The sequence below is a fragment of the Mizuhopecten yessoensis genome, unplaced genomic scaffold (assembly GCF_002113885.1).
Source record: "Mizuhopecten yessoensis strain PY_sf001 unplaced genomic scaffold, ASM211388v2 scaffold11179, whole genome shotgun sequence".
Taxonomy (NCBI): domain Eukaryota; kingdom Metazoa; phylum Mollusca; class Bivalvia; order Pectinida; family Pectinidae; genus Mizuhopecten; species Mizuhopecten yessoensis.
In genome coordinates this window covers 363,975-386,728 of record NW_018408919.1, presented here as the reverse complement: position 1 = coordinate 386,728, position 22,754 = coordinate 363,975, and the positions used below count along the sequence as shown (strand labels likewise).

General features: G+C 34.1%; 2 protein-coding genes across 9 annotated transcripts in view; one reads left to right on the top strand and one right to left on the bottom strand.

The window, feature by feature from the left end:
• The window catches only part of LOC110440321 (transmembrane protein 131-like), a 68,989-nt gene extending 60,999 nt beyond the window's left edge, over window positions 1–7,990 (bottom strand). For all 4 annotated transcript variants that reach the window (XM_021483309.1, XM_021483310.1, XM_021483311.1 and 1 more), the window contains exons 1-2: window positions 7,684–7,990; window positions 429–499 (exon numbers count right to left, since the gene is read on the bottom strand). In XM_021483309.1, coding sequence (XP_021338984.1) covers window positions 429–499; window positions 7,684–7,804 — 192 coding nt within the window. In that variant the 5' untranslated portion in view covers window positions 7,805–7,990. The remainder of the gene's footprint in view (window positions 1–428; window positions 500–7,683) is intronic.
• A 48-nt stretch (window positions 7,991–8,038) lies between these two features.
• LOC110440352 (ELMO domain-containing protein 2-like) lies at window positions 8,039–22,547 on the top strand. Of its 5 annotated transcripts, none has more exons than XM_021483370.1 (9): window positions 8,039–8,198; window positions 9,235–9,284; window positions 13,462–13,683; window positions 15,510–15,639; window positions 16,544–16,673; window positions 17,391–17,524; window positions 19,606–19,674; window positions 20,455–20,588; window positions 21,826–22,547. In XM_021483370.1, exons 3-9 carry the CDS (start codon window positions 13,527–13,529, stop codon window positions 21,984–21,986), a joined length of 915 nt encoding a protein of 304 aa, XP_021339045.1. In that variant the 5' UTR covers window positions 8,039–8,198; window positions 9,235–9,284; window positions 13,462–13,526; the 3' UTR covers window positions 21,987–22,547. The 5 variants fall into 5 exon arrangements, with proteins under 5 accessions (XP_021339045.1, XP_021339042.1, XP_021339043.1 ...); XM_021483369.1 differs by lacking the exon at window positions 8,039–8,198 and adding an exon at window positions 8,283–8,379 and having other exon boundaries at window positions 9,229–9,284; XM_021483371.1 differs by lacking the exon at window positions 8,039–8,198 and adding an exon at window positions 8,296–8,379.
• The last annotated feature ends 207 nt before the right edge of the window (window positions 22,548–22,754 follow it).

The window sequence follows — 22,754 nt, the reverse complement described above, 5'->3', positions numbered from 1 at the left end:
GAAGGATCTTTAATCATGTTCATATTCATCTTATGATTGCCAACTGATTCTTCTCTATAATGATACATATATGGAAGTGGTTAGGGCTGCAATGATATACCGTATTGTATCATATCATCATAATTTCTTGTTATGTTGGCTTGATCGAGAGACTAACAGTACTTAAATTATCGATTAATTTTTATCAAACTCCTAAAAATTCCTTCACAAAGATGCGGTCCACTGTGCGGTCATACCCAAAAGTAGCTGTAGTAGAAATTATATAAAAATATATTTCGATAGTATTTACTATTGAGGTCTATGACCTTTTAAGCAGATATTTGTATCGTGATACGTATCTTTGCAGCCCTAGAAGTGGTATAGGGAAAAAGTGAATGTATTAATCAGAAACAAGGCCAACAACTGTTTCTCAGCTGACGGATACTTACATTTAAAGGTATGCCATTCAGGTCTCTTGTTCCACCTATGTATGTTAGATGGTTGTCTGTCTGTATAAATGCTGCAAGAACATAAAATAAAACATTTCAATCTAATCAGCCACCTGAGTATACAATAAATGATTATTATAAATATTGGTTAAGTCCAAAAAAATGATAGTCTGTTTAGGGTTGCAGGGGCAAAAAAAATAGGGTAGGTAGGTCATATTTTTTTTTATATATTTTTTTTTTTATATTTTTGGTCATGTGATTATGACCCTACTATTGTACAATGTATGTAAAACAAAGAATTACATAAACAAGGTTAATTTGGAGGCAAATTGTGCTCCATATGATGACATTTAGCGCCAACACGGAGCTGGAAGCCATTTTGAAAGGCAAGGAACCTTCTAAAATTCGAAAAACAGCGTGTTGTTTTTTTTTTCATCAAAAAGTTTTTCCATGCATGTGTACAGATTGTCATATATATATATACTGTATATGATCTCATGGTGACTGATTTTCTGTTTTATGTTTTGATACGTAAATTTTCTGATTTTCTCTGTTTTATGTTTTGATAGGTAAATTTTCGTGTTCTTGTCATGATAAAGAGGCGTGCAGATCGCCCTGAAAATTTGACAAATTTCTTTGTCTGCACTGTCGTTGTTACTATACTTTGCCCGTATGTGTTATGTGTATATGTAGGTATATATTGTATATAACAAGCTGTCACCAGTGAGGTCAATCTCCAACCACGACCTTTAGAGCCACCAGTACTGGTCTTTACAATAATTGGATTATATACCCGTACACGCATGCAGAAAATAATGACCAGATCCTGAGCTCAGAGCCGCTTACCTCGTGCTCAATTGTATTTCAACCTATTCTTGCTCTTTATAGAGTGCAGAAGAATACTTTCATCCGACACTAGTCTTACTATAAAAGTGTTACTTAGTAACTGCTAACACGATTGCACATAAATTAAATCCTATCATAGTTGTGAAAACTCATAAGAGCCCCACCCCTCCCTCCCCCAATTTCTAGCGAAGAACTGTAGTTCATCTAAACTGAAATTAAATGTAATTGTAATTTAGTCAAAAATGTTTTCGTATCACCATATAATGTTGTTAATTGGAATCGTACCCACGTCTATTTTGATTTGATCACTGTTACATTTAGGGATGTCACGCGGTTCAAAAGACCACGGTTCGGTTCATAATTTCCCTATTTCGGTTCTGTTCTGTATAAGCAGGTCGTAGTTGTTTGGTAGTAGCAAAGGCGTGTATTATTCGTGTCATATCTCGATCGATACATGCCCCCGACTCCATAGTCATGCAACCGCAATAATAAGTACGACTGTGTTCTTTAGGATTGTTCGAAATGGCAGCTTCGACTTGGATTTTCTCGTCGCAGGCGGTCTTGTGCACAAGACGGTAACTGAACACTGGATATATGTATTAACACAAATTAAACACTTCTCGGGATTTACCTCTTCAATCAATGTCGGGCTATACATCTAATATAACTTTGAAATCACCAGCTACGAACGAAACTGGATTCAACACATGGGCCCAGTGCAGAAAACATTGACAACACGAGGCCTTAATCTAATTAAAATGAGATCCTATGCATTGAAAAAGTTTTACACACGACTTTAACCCGATTTCGTAGCGGTATGTATATTATGTACGATATGGGCGGACATTGATGAGTTAGATCCCGTAAAGTATACCAATTTAATATTATTTTTTAATTTATGATTCTAGTCAGATTGTCAAAACATAAGGTGCATGAGTAACATGCATACATGCATACGAAACAAGAGGTAGGTTAGCACTAGCAACTTAGTTAATATGGAGACTGAAATGTTTGCAAGCCATGATGTAATAAAGGAAAGAACATGATTGTCCAGTAAGTACATAGATTGTGCAATGGAGATATTTGCATGATATAATGAAGGAAATATATATTACAAAGATATTTCAATAAGTCAACTTAAGACAGGACAGTTGTGGACATCGAAATACCTAATACAAGTGACAGATTCTTCGTGTTAGTATCTTTATACTCAATACCCTCAGAAGAGGACTAGTAGACAATTGTATATTACTGTTTAACAGTTTAAGTGTGTACATAACGAAGTTTGTTTACGTATTCTACTTGTGATTGTGTATATAAAATACATACATTACAAAGTTGCCTGAACCGAACCCCGACAACAAAAAATGATAACCGAACCGAAAAATTCCTGAACCGTGACATCCCAAGTTACATAGCTGCAGCTCAAAATTACTACATGCAGTAACTTCTGACTGAATCAATTATATACATACTTATAATTTACAATTAACAAAGAAAATAATAATGAAAACAGCTCTTCCCTACCTATTCCCTAACTATGGTATGATACTCTACATGATATTGATGTCTAAGTTTCCACAAAGAATTCAAAGACAATTATGATTCAGTTTATCACAATGGAATAACCATGACCAGTGTTCCCCAAAAAGATATGAAATTGATTGCTAATTTTTTTAAATGGCTGGTTGAGTATATTGACCTTTATAAAAATGGCTGGCTGAATTATATCAATATTTTTGCTCAATAAAATAGATGGTCCAAAGGTGATGAAAAGCAAGTTTTCTCTGCTGGCAACCAGCTTTTGTTGAGAATACTGATTACCATAATGTATTTTATAAACTTTTGATCATCTTTTATATATACCTGTCTGGAAGTATTGAAGAAGGGAGGATTAATACATATGTATATACATGCAGAAGAAATCCTGTGGACTGAGTCCAAAGGACTATTTTCAGCAATTATTTTAGTCAATGGTAAAAATAGAACGAGCAAGTCTATGTAAAATTACAAAAGTAAACGGAAAAATGGCGGGATAATTTCCAGTTTGAAGGGTCACAGTTCTATGGTGCCTCCAGGATTATCCTTGAGTTATGTACAGGAGATTTAAGTCACATATATGTATCCAATAGTAGAACTTTTTCATGAAAGTAACCACTGAAACCAGAGTGTAGGAGGGTACATTAACACGATTTATATATATTAAAATATTTTGTTACCCATCAATATTAATATGATTAAAACGTTGATATGCGTACGTATGACAACTTAGAACTCAGTACACCATGTCTGCGTGTTGTATTTTTATAAACTCCAGCGATTTTGATGTAATGACTCCATTAGGGTGTGAAATAAGTATGTTTATATGGCCTGATATCCGATACAAAAATTATTTTGGCAAGACCCTGCATTTATGTGCAACCAATCGGTTATGGAAGAATTAACTAACATTTTACATCAACTATTAAAAAAATTCTTTAGTCCATTTCCACTTCCGGCACATACATTTTTTACCTTGCCTAAAACCTTATAATTTATGCACCTAAAATCAGTTTTACAAATTAACCTATCCGAATTCTAATACCTTTCGCATACATCCTATAGATAAAGATTAAGACAAGCACATTCAGATAAATGAAATCAACGTTTATATGTAGATACCACCATGAACATGTCAAATTAGAAATAATATGATTTTGTTAAACATTCTCTACCTCACTGTAACCTTTTTTGTTTATATTATTCCCCAAACATTAAAATACCTAAAACATCGTCATTCCTATGTTTGGCCCATTGCATTTAGAACCTGTTTACTTCCAATTGATTATAACTATATACATGTATTAACATAACACAGTTCATTTCAGTCAATATTTGTCAGTGGTCTGGTAGCTAATAGATGAAGCCTGTCTATAATGGACTCATAAAAGTATGAATAAAAAATTGATGGCTCATATTTATAAAAGTACCCTTAAGAAGAACATGAACTTGAACTTGAACCAGTGAATCAATAAATATATTACATACATATAGCTTGTGTATACATACCAGCAATTTTGTACGATTGTTCCATTTTAATTGAACAATAGCAAAGCCTATGGCTATTATTAAGACACTGATAAAACTGAAAATAATGGCAATGAACATTTTTATTTGTAGTGTTGCTGGATTACCAGTTTGTTAAATGATAATAAATAATAACTATTAATTAGTTTATATTTTATTCTGATATGTATCAAAAGCACATAACATGCACCAGAGTCTGAAAATATATTTTGTAGATGCAAAACATACTATTTTGCTAAGGATGGCTTAAATGGAACAGCAATTCTTATTTTTTTTCATTGATACAATTATTTCAAAGCTTTGTACTTGCAATTGATTAGTTGACAGATTAATTACTTTTAACTCATTCACCCCTGAAGTTTCATAATGAACTTTTCCAACCTTTGAATTGGAAGAGATTAAATGTGTCTTCAGGGGTGAATGAGTTATGGTATTTTGCATTTCCATCATAGGGTTCTTTTGCTTCATTCATGATGACAAATGTCTTTATAATTGACCTTAGAAATTGGTAAACAAAACCTAGAACTCAACACATTTTTGAATTATGTACATATGAAAACAACATTAATCACTTGTAATAAGGACTTTTCATGTATTCACTCTATGTCTTTAACCCATTAACCCCTTCATGTTTAAACTAGACTACACAGTCTTTAATTTGGTAAGGTCCAAATGAGACTTTAGAGGTGAATGGGTATAATTAAATGATTCCGGATTTCAGTGAATTTTGAAAAGCAGAAATTTTGAGTCAATCCTAGATCCATATTATCCCGGAAACCATTTGAATGTTCATCAAAGTCCAGTGGCTGTTCGTTTATGCGGAGCAACCGGTTTGTCCGTTTTTAAATGTAACATTTTTGGGTATAAATCTTGATGGACCTGCAAATTTTTATGTCTTGCAAGGCTTTGTTAACGCTTGCCTGAAAGCAGCATCAGATGACTAGGTACGATCTTATTTCATAAACAAACAACTCTGGCCCAATTGGTTCAACCGTTTGGATAGTGACAAATGAAGGTGGCTAAGGACACATTTTGTTCTCGATCTATCACTTTCTTTCAACTATTATATGTAATTGGCTGAAATCATGTGTGACACTGTAAACAATTTGCTCTTTTGTAGACATAGAATACATTTACATGTGGGTATAATTACATCCTCATTGCTAACTTATCCAGCACTTACATATAAAGGTTGCAAGATTTGGATAGTTTTCTATGATTATCAATCATGACAAATTAACTGTTCACACTACTGAATATTATTAAGTAAACAAGGTGCATTACTTCCTCATATGGTAAATGCACTGCCTTACTTTGATATATGTTTTACGTAGACCTATCTGTAAAATAAAAGAGGGGTTTCTAGAATTTTCAACAACAGTTCAATATTTGTTCATAGGTGGGATCACTGAAATAGTTTTACATAACTTTTGTCTACTTGTTTATTTATATTTCTTAAATTCAAAATTATCTATAGACCAGAAAGACATACAAAACTGCTAGGACCACTATATGTTTAAAAGATTAAAATATATAAATCAGAAAGACTGGTTAGTATACCTCAATATACACGACGTAGAATCAGTGCTAACAAATCATAACATTTGAATACACAGGTGTGTGTTTAAACACCTTCAAAAGATTCATTACAACTCAAGGATTTGAAAGGATGCTTATTCAATATTCACAACAACAACCTACGATCAATATATCTGTTGAAGCCAAAACATTTCAGGAGAATATATATATGTATACCAGATAACTCGACCAGTGACTTTTGTAGCATTTTTTTTTTCAGGCGAGTCCTGAACATCTTTTTCAAAATTCTGACGAGTCCCATTACTTAGAGATAAAAATTTACCGGTAGTTAGCAAGTCACTCAGGGAATGAGTTAGTCCTGGACTCTCAAATATCTTAGGCCTCAAATTTAAAACCACTATCAACATTAATTAATGCCACCCTCTTTGAAAAAGGAAGCAACAAGATGTATATACTACTATATCAACTTATTTTGGGTGAATAAAGAAAACTGAACGTATTTAGGTAATATCATATATTCTTTTATGATATATATGTCAATATGATTGCCCAGGACTACTTGGGAAGTTGGGTCACAAATGTAAAGAGAAAAAAATTGTGTTTCCGCTAACCCTACCTACCTAATTGTTCACAATACATACTAATTTAAAAAGAAGAACTTATTATGATCAATATTTCACAGAGATATCAGACACTGGCCATGGAGTCCAATTAAATTTGATCCATAAATGGATGTCGTCCATGTAAAACAATAATAATTGTAAACTTTATGTATTAGTCTGATGGGAAGAGATCCTTTATTAACTCTTTTGCTGGATACACACATTTTATGAAACAGGAAGAAGTAACAAAATATAGCTGCATCTACGGAAAAGTTACATACGCTGCACTTATCCATGCATAGTATGTGTTGTTATACCGTACATGACCTACAAACTGTCACATACAAGGAAGTTTGGACATATTAACAATCAACAAGGGTTTAATACATTTTACACAGGATAGAATTTGGGCTAATGGGTCTATTTCTAGGTAGCTAGACCTACATAAGTTAATATTCTGACTTCAAATCTTTATGATACAGCCTCTAATACAGTGTAATGTCAAAACTACATGTACATAGAAGACCTTATTGTACACACCCATCATTGATATTATAAAACAACCAAGCATATATATATATACATACTTGACTGTAGTGAAATAAATTGATAAATGAACAAAAAGGCTTGGTGTATTTCATTTCTACATAAAGATTATTTAACCATGACCAAACATCACAGCATCCTGGGAGAAAGGGTCTGTTACAAGGTAGTGGGGTATATGTTACTGTCAAGATTAACATATAGGTAGATGACTTGATGTGTTGCTATAGGGAAGTGTGATGGCCACAGATAGTAACAAATACGTAGTACAGGTATCAATCTGTTCACAGTGTGGGATGTAATGAGTAAATTACTGATGTTGACCTAAATCTGCCTGATAGTACACCACGACAGGTTATCATATCACAATGATAAATGTGTCCTATATTTGTACGCTCGTAACGCTGGAAACACATAAATCTTGTAAATCCCATTGCACCATTATGATTATACGGTCACATGTAGCAAACATTTAAACCAACACCTATGATTTAAATCCACAAACACAGTCAAAATGCAAATGTAATGTAGATCTCATCAACGATTCATTTGTTTGTAAACAGTTCCATGTTACAGTACAGAGGTGACACTTGTGTACCGTCAATTCAACTGGAAATTTGACAAATCAAACGATATACGAGAAAAGAAATATACTGTACCTTGATTGTGACTTTCTACTGCTGTCGTATGTGGGAAATAATTCTGAATACTGTGAAATAATAATATAAAATGAAACCATTCTACTGACATCTTTTCTCTGTGACAAGCTACCCGCGCCATGCTGTTTCCACTGAATCACAAGAAATTTTTCATTTTCCTGACAGGTGAAAAATATAAACATCAGATTTTGAAGATTGCTGCATATCTTTAAAATTAAGGTTATAAATAGCAAGAGCGTCTGACACAGTTATAATCAGTAGGTGATAGAAATAAGTGTTTGCTATGTAATTAAATATTTTGTGCGAAACTAAATGTACCAGCTTTACTTGATATAGGAATTGTGAGGACGTGATTGGTTGTAACTTGGTAACCCTATATTGACCCATTTCCGTTTATAATATGCATCGCGCACCTGAGTTTCTGATTCAATGATGAGAAAAAAGACAATATTTTGCAAGAATGAAATATCCGTCAAGTACTAACACCAAAATATCAACACGTATTAATGGATACGGTAAATAATCTTATCATAGATTGACCAATTGAAATTTGCCGTGTATGTGTGTTCCAACGACTGCGCCAACTGTCAGTTCATTGTTTACTTCCGGTTTATGCCACATGTGTCATTCTCAAAAATATCATTTTAGTTTTAAGTTACACGTGTTGTCTAGTCTGTTTTACGCGGAATTGTCTTGGTAAGTTTGTTTCTCTGTTTATGCATAACCGGAATCTTTGTGCATTCCATCATTATGTAGCTGTGATTGACCCCAAACATCTACTGTACAGTACACTTCCCAGTTCAACAGTCCAGTGTTGATGTATAAAAGATTAATTAATTAGATTGCCTTACAAGCGTCAGCTGTAGGGAATTTCCATTTAGCCCAGCGGGTAGAGCATTAGGCTTGAGAGCCAATGGTCGCAGGTTCGAGCCCCAGCGACAGCACTATCTTTATCACTATTCCTTGTCCTTTTACAGACACACATGGACACATCACTGCTTCTGATGCAAACAGCTTGATGTACTAATGACCAACCTTGTTCAAAATTATCCATATCAAATAAAAAAAAAAGTGCTTCTAAAGAAAACATTTTAGTCTATGTATGTATTTAAGCTAAATAAATCGAAATGAGAAAAAAGATTCAACAAATAACCAAAATTCCATGGGTGTGATGAAAATAAATTGTTGATTTGATGATGTTAACATTCATCAAAAACACTATCCCATCAACATCTTAAAAGAGGTGAGGGCTGAAAGATTCAATGTCATTGGAATATTACATGTTAGTCAGTTGATGTGGTATGAATAAATTAAAATATATATCATTATGTGTCAACTGATAAACAGCTCTGATAAGGTATTTATTCATAAAAGAGAACTCACAGTGAGACCATGCAAATTATGCTGAAGACACAGGTAAATAACTTCTTTTGACATGTTGGTGTAACACAGTGACATCACCTGTTGCACTGGTACATATACCTATCTCATATGTACTTACAGGTAATTTGACCTCAAGCACTTGTATACCTGTTACTAATTAAGTTTCAGGTAGATCACAGGCAACTCCCTGCTGTGTCACAGTGAGTGTAACACTACAGGTAAGATTACTGATAAACACTGGTTGCCTTGGTATTGTTAATTACACAACAGTATGACTTCGTAAACTCATTCACCCTGAGGACACATTTGAGCTCTTCTATTCAATTCAAGTTTATTCCGGGGGCCTTACAACCAATATGTATGCATAAATATAATAATAATATTACATACATATTTGGAGAGTGATCTCTCATGACATGCATACAGAACACAGAAAATATTGATGAAATGAGGTTAAAATTAAAAAATAATTTCATTTTTTGACTTTTGACCAGTTTTGAACATTTTTACTAACAAATCTTCAAAGACGATACATTTTTAAACAGGCGAGAATAGGGTGGCTTTGACACCATCTCTGGTTCACAATTTTGGTGATGCATATCTGTATCTAAAGAAGAAAATTGTTGGAATTGAGCCAATTTTATCCATCATCTATAAGGAAAATTAGGAAATTATTTGGTATTCAATATAAGCAATATATATATATATAATCTGTATAAAGAAACAACAAAAAAACCAGAATGGGACTAAAGACAGGGAAAGTAACTGGACATATTTATTTCTGTATAAATTAAGAGTTCAACAGTACATATACAGGTACGTACCAAAATAACAAATAAATAAAAAAGCTGAAACTTTTTTTGATTCAATGTTTTTAATCAAAAGATATTTTTTAAACTGATTCATTGATAAAATTTGATATTAAATTACATATTTATACAGGTGATTTGTATTTTTTTGAATACATGTGCAATATAAGTAGTGCTACTTCATATCACAGACTGATCGACCCATATACATAACCATCCGCATCACACCTCAAAAGTTTTTGATCTTGTACTTAAACATTTACAGTGTGTATGTAGAATTTAATGAGAAGTTTATAATGTGATATTAGCATATCCTATCCCATATCAAGCCTCGACCTTTATGAGCCCTCTGGTCTATGAATGGCCCCTCAGGTTGATATAGAGGTTTTTGGTCTGTATGGTAATACAGTTCTGTAGTAAAGAAATGAGTGATGTGCAATTGGTTTAAAATCATTATCAAAAATTGATTTGCAATAGGAACTAAGAACCGATAGATGATCCATTGCATTATCAGTTATATTTTTTTATTAGACTGAATACCCAAATAAAGTATAACAACGCTGTTGTTACACCAATAGGCAGTGTTGTTACTAACATAAGTATTCCTTTTATGATAACACAACTACAACCAACGTTTACACACTTTTGATTTTTTTACCCTACATTACCATCAATCATATAATAAAAAAATAAAAAAAATTCATTGCAAACTACAATGAATTAACATTTGACACTAAAGTTCATTAATGAACCAATTATATCAATTATGGATTATGGATTTTATATTTGATAATCGGAATCGGAAAGGGCAAACCATCACTGAGGAAAACAACTGGTTGGCGTATCTAGCGTTGATAATTCAGATTTATTATTAAAATATTCATAAAACAAAATTAGGATTTACGATCATTTGATAGACATAACAGTAATAAGAGTATTCAAAATTCTAAAACTATTGTCACTAAGTCTTCAGAAGGGGAGACACCATCCTTGATATCCAGGGGTTACACTCACTTTTGCTCTCTACACCCCTGGAATATGTCATAGCAAAATTGAAGGCACGCTGCTAGCTATTTGATTGGTGTCCGGTAAGAAAACCTGACCAATCACTAGGCTGATAAAGGTTTTTTTGAAGATTACAGAGTAAAAACCTATATCAGCCTAGTGATTGGTCAGGTTTTGAGGTTCTGAGAGAAGCGGCCCCAGACTTCAAAGCCAGTTATTTTTACCGTTAGGCAAACACAAGATGTACATCAAAGGATCAAACTAGTCTTCTCAACTCATTCACAACTTGGTGCACACTTATCCTTCGATTTTGCAATGACATATTCGAGCAGGGGTGTGGAGAGCGGAGTGAGCGTAACCCCTGGATATCGAGTATGGGGAGAAACTTACATGTTACTTTCTCCTCTTTAGAAGAAGCAAAATGGAGTTAACTTTAATTCACAATGGACTTTCGCCCTTGATTCAATAAAGGAAGTCAGGAGGCTAAAATATTGGGACTGGGAGTGAAACTTGTTTTCATGATTGATTTTTTTCTATGGAAATCAATTGTTGTACATGTATTTTTTCAAATATCAAAATTTACAGCTCATTTTGTTTTTTTAAAACAAAATTTATAGTAAATTAAGACTACCAGACAACAGACGTTCTTTGTATAGTACATGTTATGCCATTGTATGGTATATATTGTATAAATGTACTGATATTTGAATGCAGAAAAAACAGTTAAAAATATCTCAAGTATAGTTTGTCAATATTTTTTACAATGTTTTCTCTTGTGCAATTCATTGTTATGCATTGATTATTCACCACTTTGCTCCGAAAAAGTTTTTGTACTGCAAATAATAAACACCATGTCTTGAACTCTGCAAACATATTTTGTATGTGCCGGCCCTAAAATGTCAATATATTTACATACAGTTGACTTGAACAACACAGACATGTCAAAGACGCTTTTGTTCTACAGAGCTGTTGCTTGATAGAAAATAGCTGTTAAATTTATTTAGAATATATATATATATATATGTGTTTTTTTGCTATTGACATTGATATTTTTCAATGGGTTCTACTTTTAGATGGGTTCCTTTAAGTGCATTGAGATCATATATATATGCATTTGACCCAATAAACACCTCATTGCAGAACTTTCGAAAAAAAATCGAGGAAACAGCTATAATAGATTTTTTTTTTAAATAAGGAAATACCCAAGTATCGTATTCACTGTAATTATATACGTTTGACCCAATAAATGCCTGATTGTAGAACTTTCTAAAATTGGCAAAGAAACAGCTACAGGTGTATAATATTTCAAAACATAAAGAAATAATTACAATATTCATCGTAATTAGTACCTGGGATTCTTAAAAAAATGGTTTAAACAGGATGTTTATTATGATAAAAAAATGTGAGTTATGATAAAAGACGTCTTGCAACTTCAACCAGTTGTTATCACCGAATTTGTAGGTTATTATAACATCAACATGCCAGTGTGGTTGGAAGTTTGAAAATTAAAATTTTCATCTGCTTTACAGGAAGTCTAGCAATGATCACCATACATAAATCTCTGCTTTAATGTGTAAGTTCTATTAATCACTGAAACGGGCCTGGACAGGACTAGGGTGTGTGTGTGTCTATATAGATTCAATTCACTTGAAAAAGAAGAAAGAGTAATAATTACAACAAATACGTTAGATTTTGGTCAAGGAATGGGCAGCTTCGACCAGAAAAAGGGTGGAAGTGCTTTTAAGTGATAGGGAGGTTTTAGGTCAAATACAGTTTATTTATAATTTTTTAATTTATTCAAAAAAGATTGAACATTTATACCTGGAAGTTTGTTCATAATGTTCTATTGTTATTGAAATTTTCACCCTGAATAAGGTGCATATCCATTTATAATTTACTTTGAAAAGACTTTGAAGGTTACTATCCATTCAACTCTGAATAAACATAAACATATATCTTTATATCATTTGAGGTCAAAATTAAATGTCTTGTACGTTTTTCAAGAATTTCGTTTTGTTGAAGTATATATACATATTAATGAGGGTTTTGTATCTGGTCTAATGATATTTATATATAATATTCAACACAAAAAGTAAATAGTAAAAACAAAAGAATAAAATATTTATAATTCATTTCAAAACTATGAATGACTGTGATAAATGGCTTTTGAAGAAATCTTGTGCTATAAATAGCTCATAAATCATCTCCCCTTAATAAACATGCTCTTTATATTGCAATGAAATTGCATAACATCAATTTATCCATTTATGGCCCCGTTATTTGTTGTTTGCATTTTTGTCTCGGTTTGGAAGCTGACTTCTTGAAGAAAAGCAAACCAAAAAACATGTATAAGCACTTTCAATCATTAGAGTTATCAATATGTTTGATGCATATAGTGAAAATATAGGATAAAAAAAAAGGATGCTAACCGACCAAACTTTTGAAGAAGGAAATGGTTGAGCAATGGGAACTTTGATGCTAACCATAATTTTGGGCTAATTAGCTCTGAATTGATAAAAATATGGTGCACAGTGTTCTTTTTGCAATTTGATTAAGTTAAATTTTGATTAATGTGTTTCAGACAGTTCCAGAGGGCGTGATAGAAAGAACCTACTACCTCAGGATAAATAAAAACTTTGAATCTCCATGGTGACAGAGTGGCTTGGAAATGCCTGGACGGCACTGTATTTCTTCCTCGTGAGACCAATGTGGAAGTGGGTCCTTCGCAAGTATACGGGTCGATGTGAACTTCTGCGCATATGTTACCAGTATGACGAGGGTGCAAAGCGCACAAAGAGCATCGGTAAGAACCGTCTTGTTGATCAATACTCTTAAAAAAATAACTTATTTTCACAATACACTGATTTAAATTAGCATGGAAAATAAGCATTGATTAAGTTAGAAAAGTTAATAAGCATCAACTTATTAGCAATAAGGATGGTCCTTCTCCAATCATATCAGCTGTATTGTCATATGATTCTTCCACACATCATGTGACAGAAATTTTAGTTTGTCAGTCTACCAACTACTATCAGAGGAACATTTTAAACTTTGACGAGAAATCGATAAACAGTCTAAAAAACTGAATATCAAATAAGCCTTGTCAACAGCAGTAATGAAATGAGTAAATATAGGCACTTTATCAGAATGAAGCAACGTTAAAACTCTTTTCAAAACTTCACTGATTGTCTCTGAGAATCACCTCTCTACGAACCCCTACGTCAGTCGTCAGAGTTTTAACCTTAGTAAGAAGGTGAAAGCAAAAGAATGATTACATACCTTGAAGGTGTGACAAGCAATTGTCAATCCCCTGTGCAAGATTCTTGACTGTCAAATCCTTAGCAAAGACTTGGGTTGTCATTTTACCTGTCTGAGGTTGGAAAGATTACTTTTTCTCCTACCCTGGACAGGTGTTTCCACACTTAAACCTGTGTGAGATTATAAGACTCTTTCATGCTCAGGGGTGTAGGATAGGGAAATTCCACTTGAGGGTTTTTCAAATTTGGTAAAACCTGAGACTTTGCTGAGGGTTTTGCCAAATTTGAAAAGTCCTGAGGGTGGAATTTCCCTATCCTACACCCTTGGACATGAAAGAGTATTTTTCTCTCATTCCAACCACCAGAATAAGCTCAGAAACCATGAAAATACGTTTGGACTGGCCACCATTTTGAAAAATATCAATTACCCCTCTGAACGAATCAGCCAGCCGGATTTAGCATATCCCATACTGGCAAACAGAGTTTGCGCAGGTAAATTAATCACATCTTTCTAATGTGTAATGGGGGGGGGGGGGATTCCCCTATTCATAACAATAGTATGATGTCACCTCAACAATACAATGACGTCAACTCAACAATACAATAAGGTCAACTCAACAATACGTAAACGTCACATCAATCCTGAATTTAGCATGTAAGATACGGTGTGTTTGGCGACTTAAGAATCTTCCCCCTCGGGTTGAGATTCCCCTATCTGAACCCAAAGGGGGTGAGATATTCTATTAGCCATTTTAGCTCAGGATAAAATGGAAGTGGCACTAAATGTAAATTAAGATATGACATTTGGTTAGACTTTTAGCTGTTGTTTAAATACTGGAAGTCAAACAATCATTGACCTTCATTGGCTTCATACTGTAAAAGAGGATATTTTCACTGGGTCAAAATGCTCACATTCTTTGAGTTGAGTTAATAAGCAAGGAAGTATCCAAACACAAATATGTCTAGACATGAAGAATATATAGAATATTTCAGAATCAGTGCCATTGCGAGAATTTCCACATCGAGCAGTTTAAAGAGTCAAAGTGCGAACATTTCATCACATGAAAATTTCCACTTTTCAGTTTGTGGATCCGTCTTTACACCAGTATATTAACTCATTCACCCATGAACACATATTTGAACTCTTCCAGTTCAAAGGTTGGAATCATTCAATATGAAATTTCAGGGGTGAATGATTTAAATATAGGTTGCTGTGACCTGCACTTTTGCTTCATCGGTTAATGTTTGGTTGTTATTGAGAGTGTAGCTCCAGTAGCAAATAAAGCAGGAAGAAAGGTTTCATTTCTGTTATTTTCTAGTTTCAGTTACCACACTTAACAGACTAGTACTGAGTTTTGATTTGTTTCCCCAGAGAGATCGCTGAAGCTGTCTAGGGTGACCTACCTGAAGGAGTTGTACAAGTCGGGCAACATCCCAGATACTGCAGCTGCAGCTCAGGAGGTGATGAAGATAAAGGCCATTGTACAGGAGGTTCATCCTAGGTAACGCTAAGTTTTTAATTTGTATATAACATCCTGAGGTCTACCCCAGGTATCCCTAGGCCTTATAACATGAAGAAAATACTATAAACCTGGAAATTTTCTTCGCTGTGGTTTCGTCTTTTTGGGTTTTTGTAAAGATTACGAATTTATAATGACAGCATAATTAATATATTCAGCACACAGCATATCATTTATAGTAAAAATATGTGCAGGCTGACAGTAACACTGGGCTAATATGGATATTACCAGTTTAAGGCAAAAATTTGATTCGGCGAAATTTCCTGGTATACAGTATAACATCTGGAGGTTAATTCAACAGAAAATATTTAATCTGAATTCTATCTTTAACTTGTACATCGTTATTCATATAACACAACCGGGTTAAGTGTTTATGCAAGACATTTCTATGACAAGTACAGTATGTATTTTGCTGGTTTGCACCAAGGTTACATTATTGTATCCGAGTTGAAACGGTTCAGGTGACACAGAAATATTCCACGATAAACGAACGCACTTGGACCGAATATTCCTGGGGTCAGCCTCGGTTCAGATCAAAGCCTGTCGTTTTCTTTCTAGGTTCAACCGTTTCAACTGGTTGAACCGGATATCGCAAAAGGGGGCCCAAGAGTGAAAAATATGTATTGTAAATTACTTGTTTGCCCAAGGGAGGAAATCCTCAGGAGTTGGCACAAACTTTTCAGTTTACAGAGAAATTTGGCTAGTAGGTGAGTTAAAGATATCAAAATCTCCACTACAATACAATTATTTGTTCAATATCTTATTAAGAAATTAAAAGAAGAAACTTTTGCATTCATCTGTAGGTCTCCATAAGATTATGCATATTGCTGATGATGGATTGTTATCCAAAACTATTCATTGAATCGTTTTGTTCTTTGTGTCTCAGGTTTATGGACTGTTTCCAAGTCTGCCTGTGTCAGATTTGTGGATACAAAAAACTCAAGAATGACGTCGACACAATCAGGAGAGTGTCATATTCAGCTGAAAATTCGGACCATGAAAAGATACTCCTGGAGGTATGAATACATAAAGTTATGTCTCTGTGTTAGTTTTGTGTCTGTCTATCTGTCTAATCAGTACTGGGCCTGATATCACTGATAATATGAAGGCATTTGGACCCTTTCACCATTATGTAACTTTAGTAGACTCTACCATACATTGATATAGATTAGTCCATTATGGTTTAGAGTGGTGAAAGGTTAACGCACCTTCATTACCTAGGGGATTGAAGGGTGGGGCCAAGAATAATTATTTTGGGATATTGCTTTTTGTGATTTTTCCTCTGGAAAATATAGATGGAAAGCAGTCATATTTGGTTAGACCCTTCTTTATATGGTGTTGATTCAAAAATGTACAAACAGAGCTGCCAACCCTCCCATAAAGTTGAGAGAATTGAATGCAATTTTAGAATGGTAAAAATCTATACCCTATCACCATGCTGCTAGGAGTTTTCTTTGGTCCAGCCCTGCCCCTGATGACTTTATCACTGGGTAATAGCTTGGAGATCGTTAAGAACATGTCCCTAAAACCATTGAAGTGCTCGCTGAGCATGAAGAGATGATGTGTTTTGCAATAGTCTTTGCAAAAGTTTTGTCACAACTGCTAACATTCTCAGGTAAGTGGTACAGACCCACTGAACCTCTTGTTATAATTCACCTGTCTCCTTTCTTTTTCATTATTTTAAATGTATATTAACCTGTGCTATTTTGGTTTTTGGTTTTTTTGTCGGAAAGTTGTGGGATAACATGATGCCAGGTGTAAAACTCGAGACAAGGATCTGCAACCAATGGAAGGAGCTTGGTTTCCAAGGAGAAGACCCGAAGACCGACTTTCGAGGCATGGGAGTTCTGGGACTCTACCAGCTATTGTAAGTTTGGTCATGGAGGATTAATTGTATTATCAATTAACATACTATGCAAAAGAGGAAACTATTATTTTTACAGCAGTATTTCTTTTTGTGTTTAATCATCAGGTAATTCAGTTAATTAATCTGTCCACGAAATGAAAATTGCAATTTTTATATATTTGATATATTTGTCCACATAATTATTATGTTGTCTATGTCACACACAAAAATAATTAAAACATTTGATATGTGTAATTGTTCCCAAAGATGTCACAAAAACATGCCATTGTGGAAAATTTGCCCAAATGCATTGTTTATGACATCAGGGAACCATGACACATTCCTGACTGTAGCTATACTAAGGCACTTCTAAATCCAATGGACCTGACTAATGTTACTGACTGTAAAACATAGAATGTTAAATTTAACCTTATTTGTGACCTTCACAATTGAAAGCCCTACATGTGTATTTGAATGCTAACAAATTTATGTGATTAAAGTGCATGTGAGAAATGACTATATTTCAGTCACAAAATATGAATAATACTTTTTTTACAGTGCCTATTTAAAACAAAATATCTTAAGTCAATGTCAACTTGTTGGTCATATTAGTTTTTTAGCAGTAAAATTATTAAAGCTGTATGCTATCTTACATTTAATACATTTGGATTTTGTTGGAGTAATCTTCCTTTGATAATATAGAAGGATCTGAGTGTTACCAATGAATTCTCTTTTGAAGTATTCCTTTTTATCCCCCGCTTTCACCGAAACGGGGGATATTCATTTTGGTTTGTCTGTCTGTATGTCTGTCTGTCTGACGCGCTTAGTTTCCGTACAATAACTGCAACAAATGTTAACCAATTTTCTTCAAACTTGGTAACAGGGTTAAATGCCTGAAGGGCTCGGCCAAGTTCGATGACCATTTTCAGCGGACTTTATTTAGCGGAGTTATGTCCCCTTGAATAACGAAAAAACATCATTATCTGCAGTTTCCGCTTAATAACTCTAGCAAATATTAGCCAAATTCCTTCAAACTTGATAACAATGTTTGTGTTCCTCTGTCTTTCCACCCATCTCGGGCACTCTTTGGTTTTCGTGTGATAATTGCTGTAGATATTGTGCAGATATTTCAACAAAACTCCATATGCACATCCGACTCATGTTAAGTTTGCCAACTGATGTGATTTGTTCATATTTACGGATAATTAATGAGGTTAGTAAATTCTGATGAATTAAACGATTAATTTCCACCGTAATACCCACATGTTCAATAAAAAGTCTAACTTCTGTATAAGTGTTTTTTTCTTCTTCGAGTTTCAAGCTATACATTATGTCTCAAAAGCACGATGCTCACATGTTTAAACCTAACCTCAATAATGTTTACCTACAATATGTCCTGCAAGCGGGGGATATTAATTCCATGAATTTGCTTGTTTTTAATTAAGTCAAATTAGCATAAAAAATCAACATTTAACAAGCTTTGTAGTGTGGAACTCTATTGTAAACGAGGTACATAACACATAAAGGTATGATACATCCTTAAGTCTCTATCTCCTCTATTAGCCTTGTCACAGTAAGGCAACATCCATCCTTTAATCTCCTTGTCACAGTAAGGTAACATCCAACCTTTAGTCTCCTTGTCACAGTAAGGTAACATCCATCTTTTAGTCTCCTTGTCACAGTAAGGCAACATCCATCATTTAGTGTCCTTGTCACAGTAAGGGAACATCCATCCTTTAGTCTCCTTGTCACAGTAAGGTAATATCCATCCTTTAGTGTCCTTGTCACAGTAAGGTAACATCCATCCTTTAGTCTCCTTGTCACAGTAAGGTAACATCCATCCTTTAGTCTCCTTGTCACAGTAAGGTAATATCCAACCTTTAGTGTCATTGTCACAGTAAAGTAACATCCATCTTTCAGTCTCCTTGTCACAGTAAGGCAACATCCATCCTTTAGTCTCCTTGTCACAGTAAGGTAACATCCATCCTTTAGTGTCCTTGTCACAGTAAGGTAGCGTGTATATGTTTGTACATGTAGTCCTTTAAGAACATTCCAGATGTCGAATTATTATCATTTTTTATAAAAATATTTTGTTTCAACAGACATTTTGCCACGAAGCATCGCGAGCAGTGTCGGAGGGTATTATCTCGCTCCAACCACCCAACTTACTGGTAAGTACTATGAAATATTTACATTTCTATTGTGAAAACTCCACTTTGACAAAGCAACATATACTCTTATTATTGCATACAGAAAGAAAGACAGTATTTTCATTAAGTAAACAGTGTGTTCAAAATGTAATTTATCAAGAGTTATGCCCCTTTGTACATTTTAGATACTGAATTTTTATATGTGGTGATAGCAAAACTTTGTCTCCTTATTTTTGTTTTCAGTTTCAAATTAATATTTGAAGGATGGTCAATTCCAGATTTACAGAATGTATATACTACATATATAGAAATTGTAAACATTAAGATATAGTTTATTTGTTCTTCGTGGATTTAAACCATTGTGAATGCATAGTTTAAAATGAGGAAGCTAGTATTTATAGAAATAAAATTATCCACAGTTTCTGGATACTGGTCAAAGTCTCTACTGCAGAATGTAGATTGTTTTCTCCTTATTTTCATGAAAGAAATCAGACGCACTATCTTGTTGAATCACTTTGGTTTTTGTTTGTTAACCTGAATCTTCAAAATATCATTTTGTCATGAATTGGGTCTGTAAGTGGCAATTTCCATATACACTTATCTACCGTGGTTTTTCGACCTCACTTTGGGAAAATATCACACTTTAAAAGGATAATTTTGAGAAAATAAAGTGATATTTGCAATAATTTTGGGAAAATACAGCAGAAAATATCGAAGGGAAGGGGCCTTCCAATTTCACATATAAGGAGCTAGCTTTTTCATGGATTTTTAATTAAGAGTGTTGAATTTTTGACTCTTTAGGTACCCCTATGCTGTCGTTGGGATCAACCTGACTAAAGCCATCTTTGACATGTTACAATCCGGAGCCCTACGCACACATTTCTACAACACATCCAAGGATAAACCATGCATTCACGATTATCATGAAGTATACTGTAAGTAAATAAGAACTGGGACCACTTATTTCCTGTTTTTTTCCTTTATTGGACTAAAAAGTAATTAGTCCATCAGAGAGTATTTATGACCTTAGTAGGCCTCTTGCCACATTACACTTTAGCATCCCTGTCCAACTGCACTGGATTTGCAGTACCCTCCCTTTAACTTCCGTTTTGATATAACTGTAGAACAACTGAGCCAGAACACTTCCGTCGACCAGGTAGCGCAGTCGAATAGGGTTTATAGCAGTCTAAAATCAGGGTTGGAATCCCAATCTAGTCCTGCTTTTTTTTACACTTAGAGCAATGTTTTTGATAATATTTTATTTATTTATTTACTTATAAATGAAGATGGTGGCCGGAGCAGGGTTTTTTCCCTACTTTTTTTTTAAGAAAGAAAGGATGGTGAGGGGGGGGGGGGGGGGGGGGGGGGGGGGGGTTAGTTTAAGAAATTACAAAAATCACCAAAATAGTTATTCAGACCAATTGTATTCATTTTCATTATATTTTTTATATCTGTCTATAGAATTACGATTTACGGTAGGTATGAAGGTGACGTTTACCAAAAGTGGATTTACTAGTGAGCTCACGGAATTAGGTTATCTAAGTCCGTGGTGCGATAAAGATTTTAGGGTCGAAGGTGAAAACTAGGGTCGGTCGAGTACCAGAAACATTGTTATTTTGCCTGACTTTCAACAGTATTTTATTATGGAAAGATAATTTAAACAATATGGTTGTTTTACAGTACTGTGAAATCAGATATTTTGTGGGGCCCAGATTTTATAGTTTCCCGGCAAAACGCCATTTCGTGGGTAAATATAAATTCGGGGATATCGATTACCCACTCAAACGGAGACTTGTTTTATGCCAAATTTGTAATTACTTTGTGGACCTATGAATTTGTGGATCCATGAAAATAACCCACAAAATCAACAAAAATGAAAACCACACAAAAATTAGTGAATTCACAGTATCAAATATGGAATGAAATGGTTATAAATGTGACCACTGACATCATATTAAAAGATTGGGATCTGGAAGTGTATTATTATGCAATGACATTCTTTTTATCTAACCAATTAAATCTAGAAGAGAAACTTGACAATAATGTTTAAAATAAGAAAAATCTGTCAGAACCCATAGAAAATACATCTGTAATTCCTGTTAAATAGTATTTTGAGGAATTTTCCAGTCTGAAACTGAATTAACATTAACAAAATATGTTCTTTCGTTGCAGGCTACATGTTCTTTGAGTTTGATAAGTTTTGGTTCGACTCTAAACCCAAAGACATTATGGAGTTTGGAAGACTGCAGGGAAAATTCAAGAAACTGATCCAAGATAGACTTAAGGATGACCCGTCCACAGTTCTAGTCGCTGATTTCCAGAAGGAGGAGTAGCTTGCATACAGCTGATTTAGTTTTATTAGGGTAGCATGTCTGGAAGTGCTTAAAATGAAGGCAATTGTTGGGTGTGAATGTCCTACACGTGTGTTCATTTACTGATTTGAAAAACTGGATTAAACTTGCAGAGACTCCCCATGTTCTGACATTCCTTATCCCCATTGGATATTGTCTGGTCATCTCTTCTTTTGAATTTCTATTACTCTTATGGCCAGACTAGAATTCCATTTAGGAATCCATCATCTGTGGTACGCAGAACTTCACTGGACATTCACTAGTGGACGTTGGATCTCATTTCCCCTTGTACTTGATTTGAAATATGTTAAGTGGAAGCAAAAAACATCTATCAACACCTGTATTTTACAGGTGTTTAGCCCAAGCTTAGTATTAAGGATGGATGCTACCTTTACACCATGGTTGAAAAACTAAGAAGAAAAACTGTTAGAAGTTTTTGAGGAAAAAATAACAAGCAACATTTTATATTACCAGTGATTTTTCAAACATTTTTTCAGAGTATTTTGCTCACCTTTGAGAAAAAACAGCAAAGTTGTTAGAAGTTTTTGAGGAAAAAATAACAAGCAACATTTTATATTACCAGTGATTTTTCAAACATTTTTTCAGAGTATTTTGCTCACCTTTGAGAAAAAAAAGAAGAAAACAGCAAAGCTTTTCATTTGGGAAATATGTTTACCGTATTTGTAATAGGACTCAACTGTCCAAACCTACCAGGGGAAGCAACTCTGAATCATCCTTGCTACTCATGTA

What these genes read in the sequence shown, in the direction of transcription:
- LOC110440352 (XM_021483367.1), top strand. Translation starts at nt 13,527, where the DNA reads ATGGTGACAGAGTGGCTTGGAAATGCCTGGACGGCACTGTATTTCTTC. An exon ending in AAAGCGCACAAAGAGCATCG is followed by an intron (nt 13,684 to 15,509) that starts GTAAGAACCGTC and finishes TTGTTTCCCCAG; the next exon opens with AGAGATCGCTGAAGCTGTCT. An exon ending in ATGAAAAGATACTCCTGGAG is followed by an intron (nt 16,674 to 17,390) that starts GTATGAATACAT and finishes TTTGTCGGAAAG; the next exon opens with TTGTGGGATAACATGATGCC.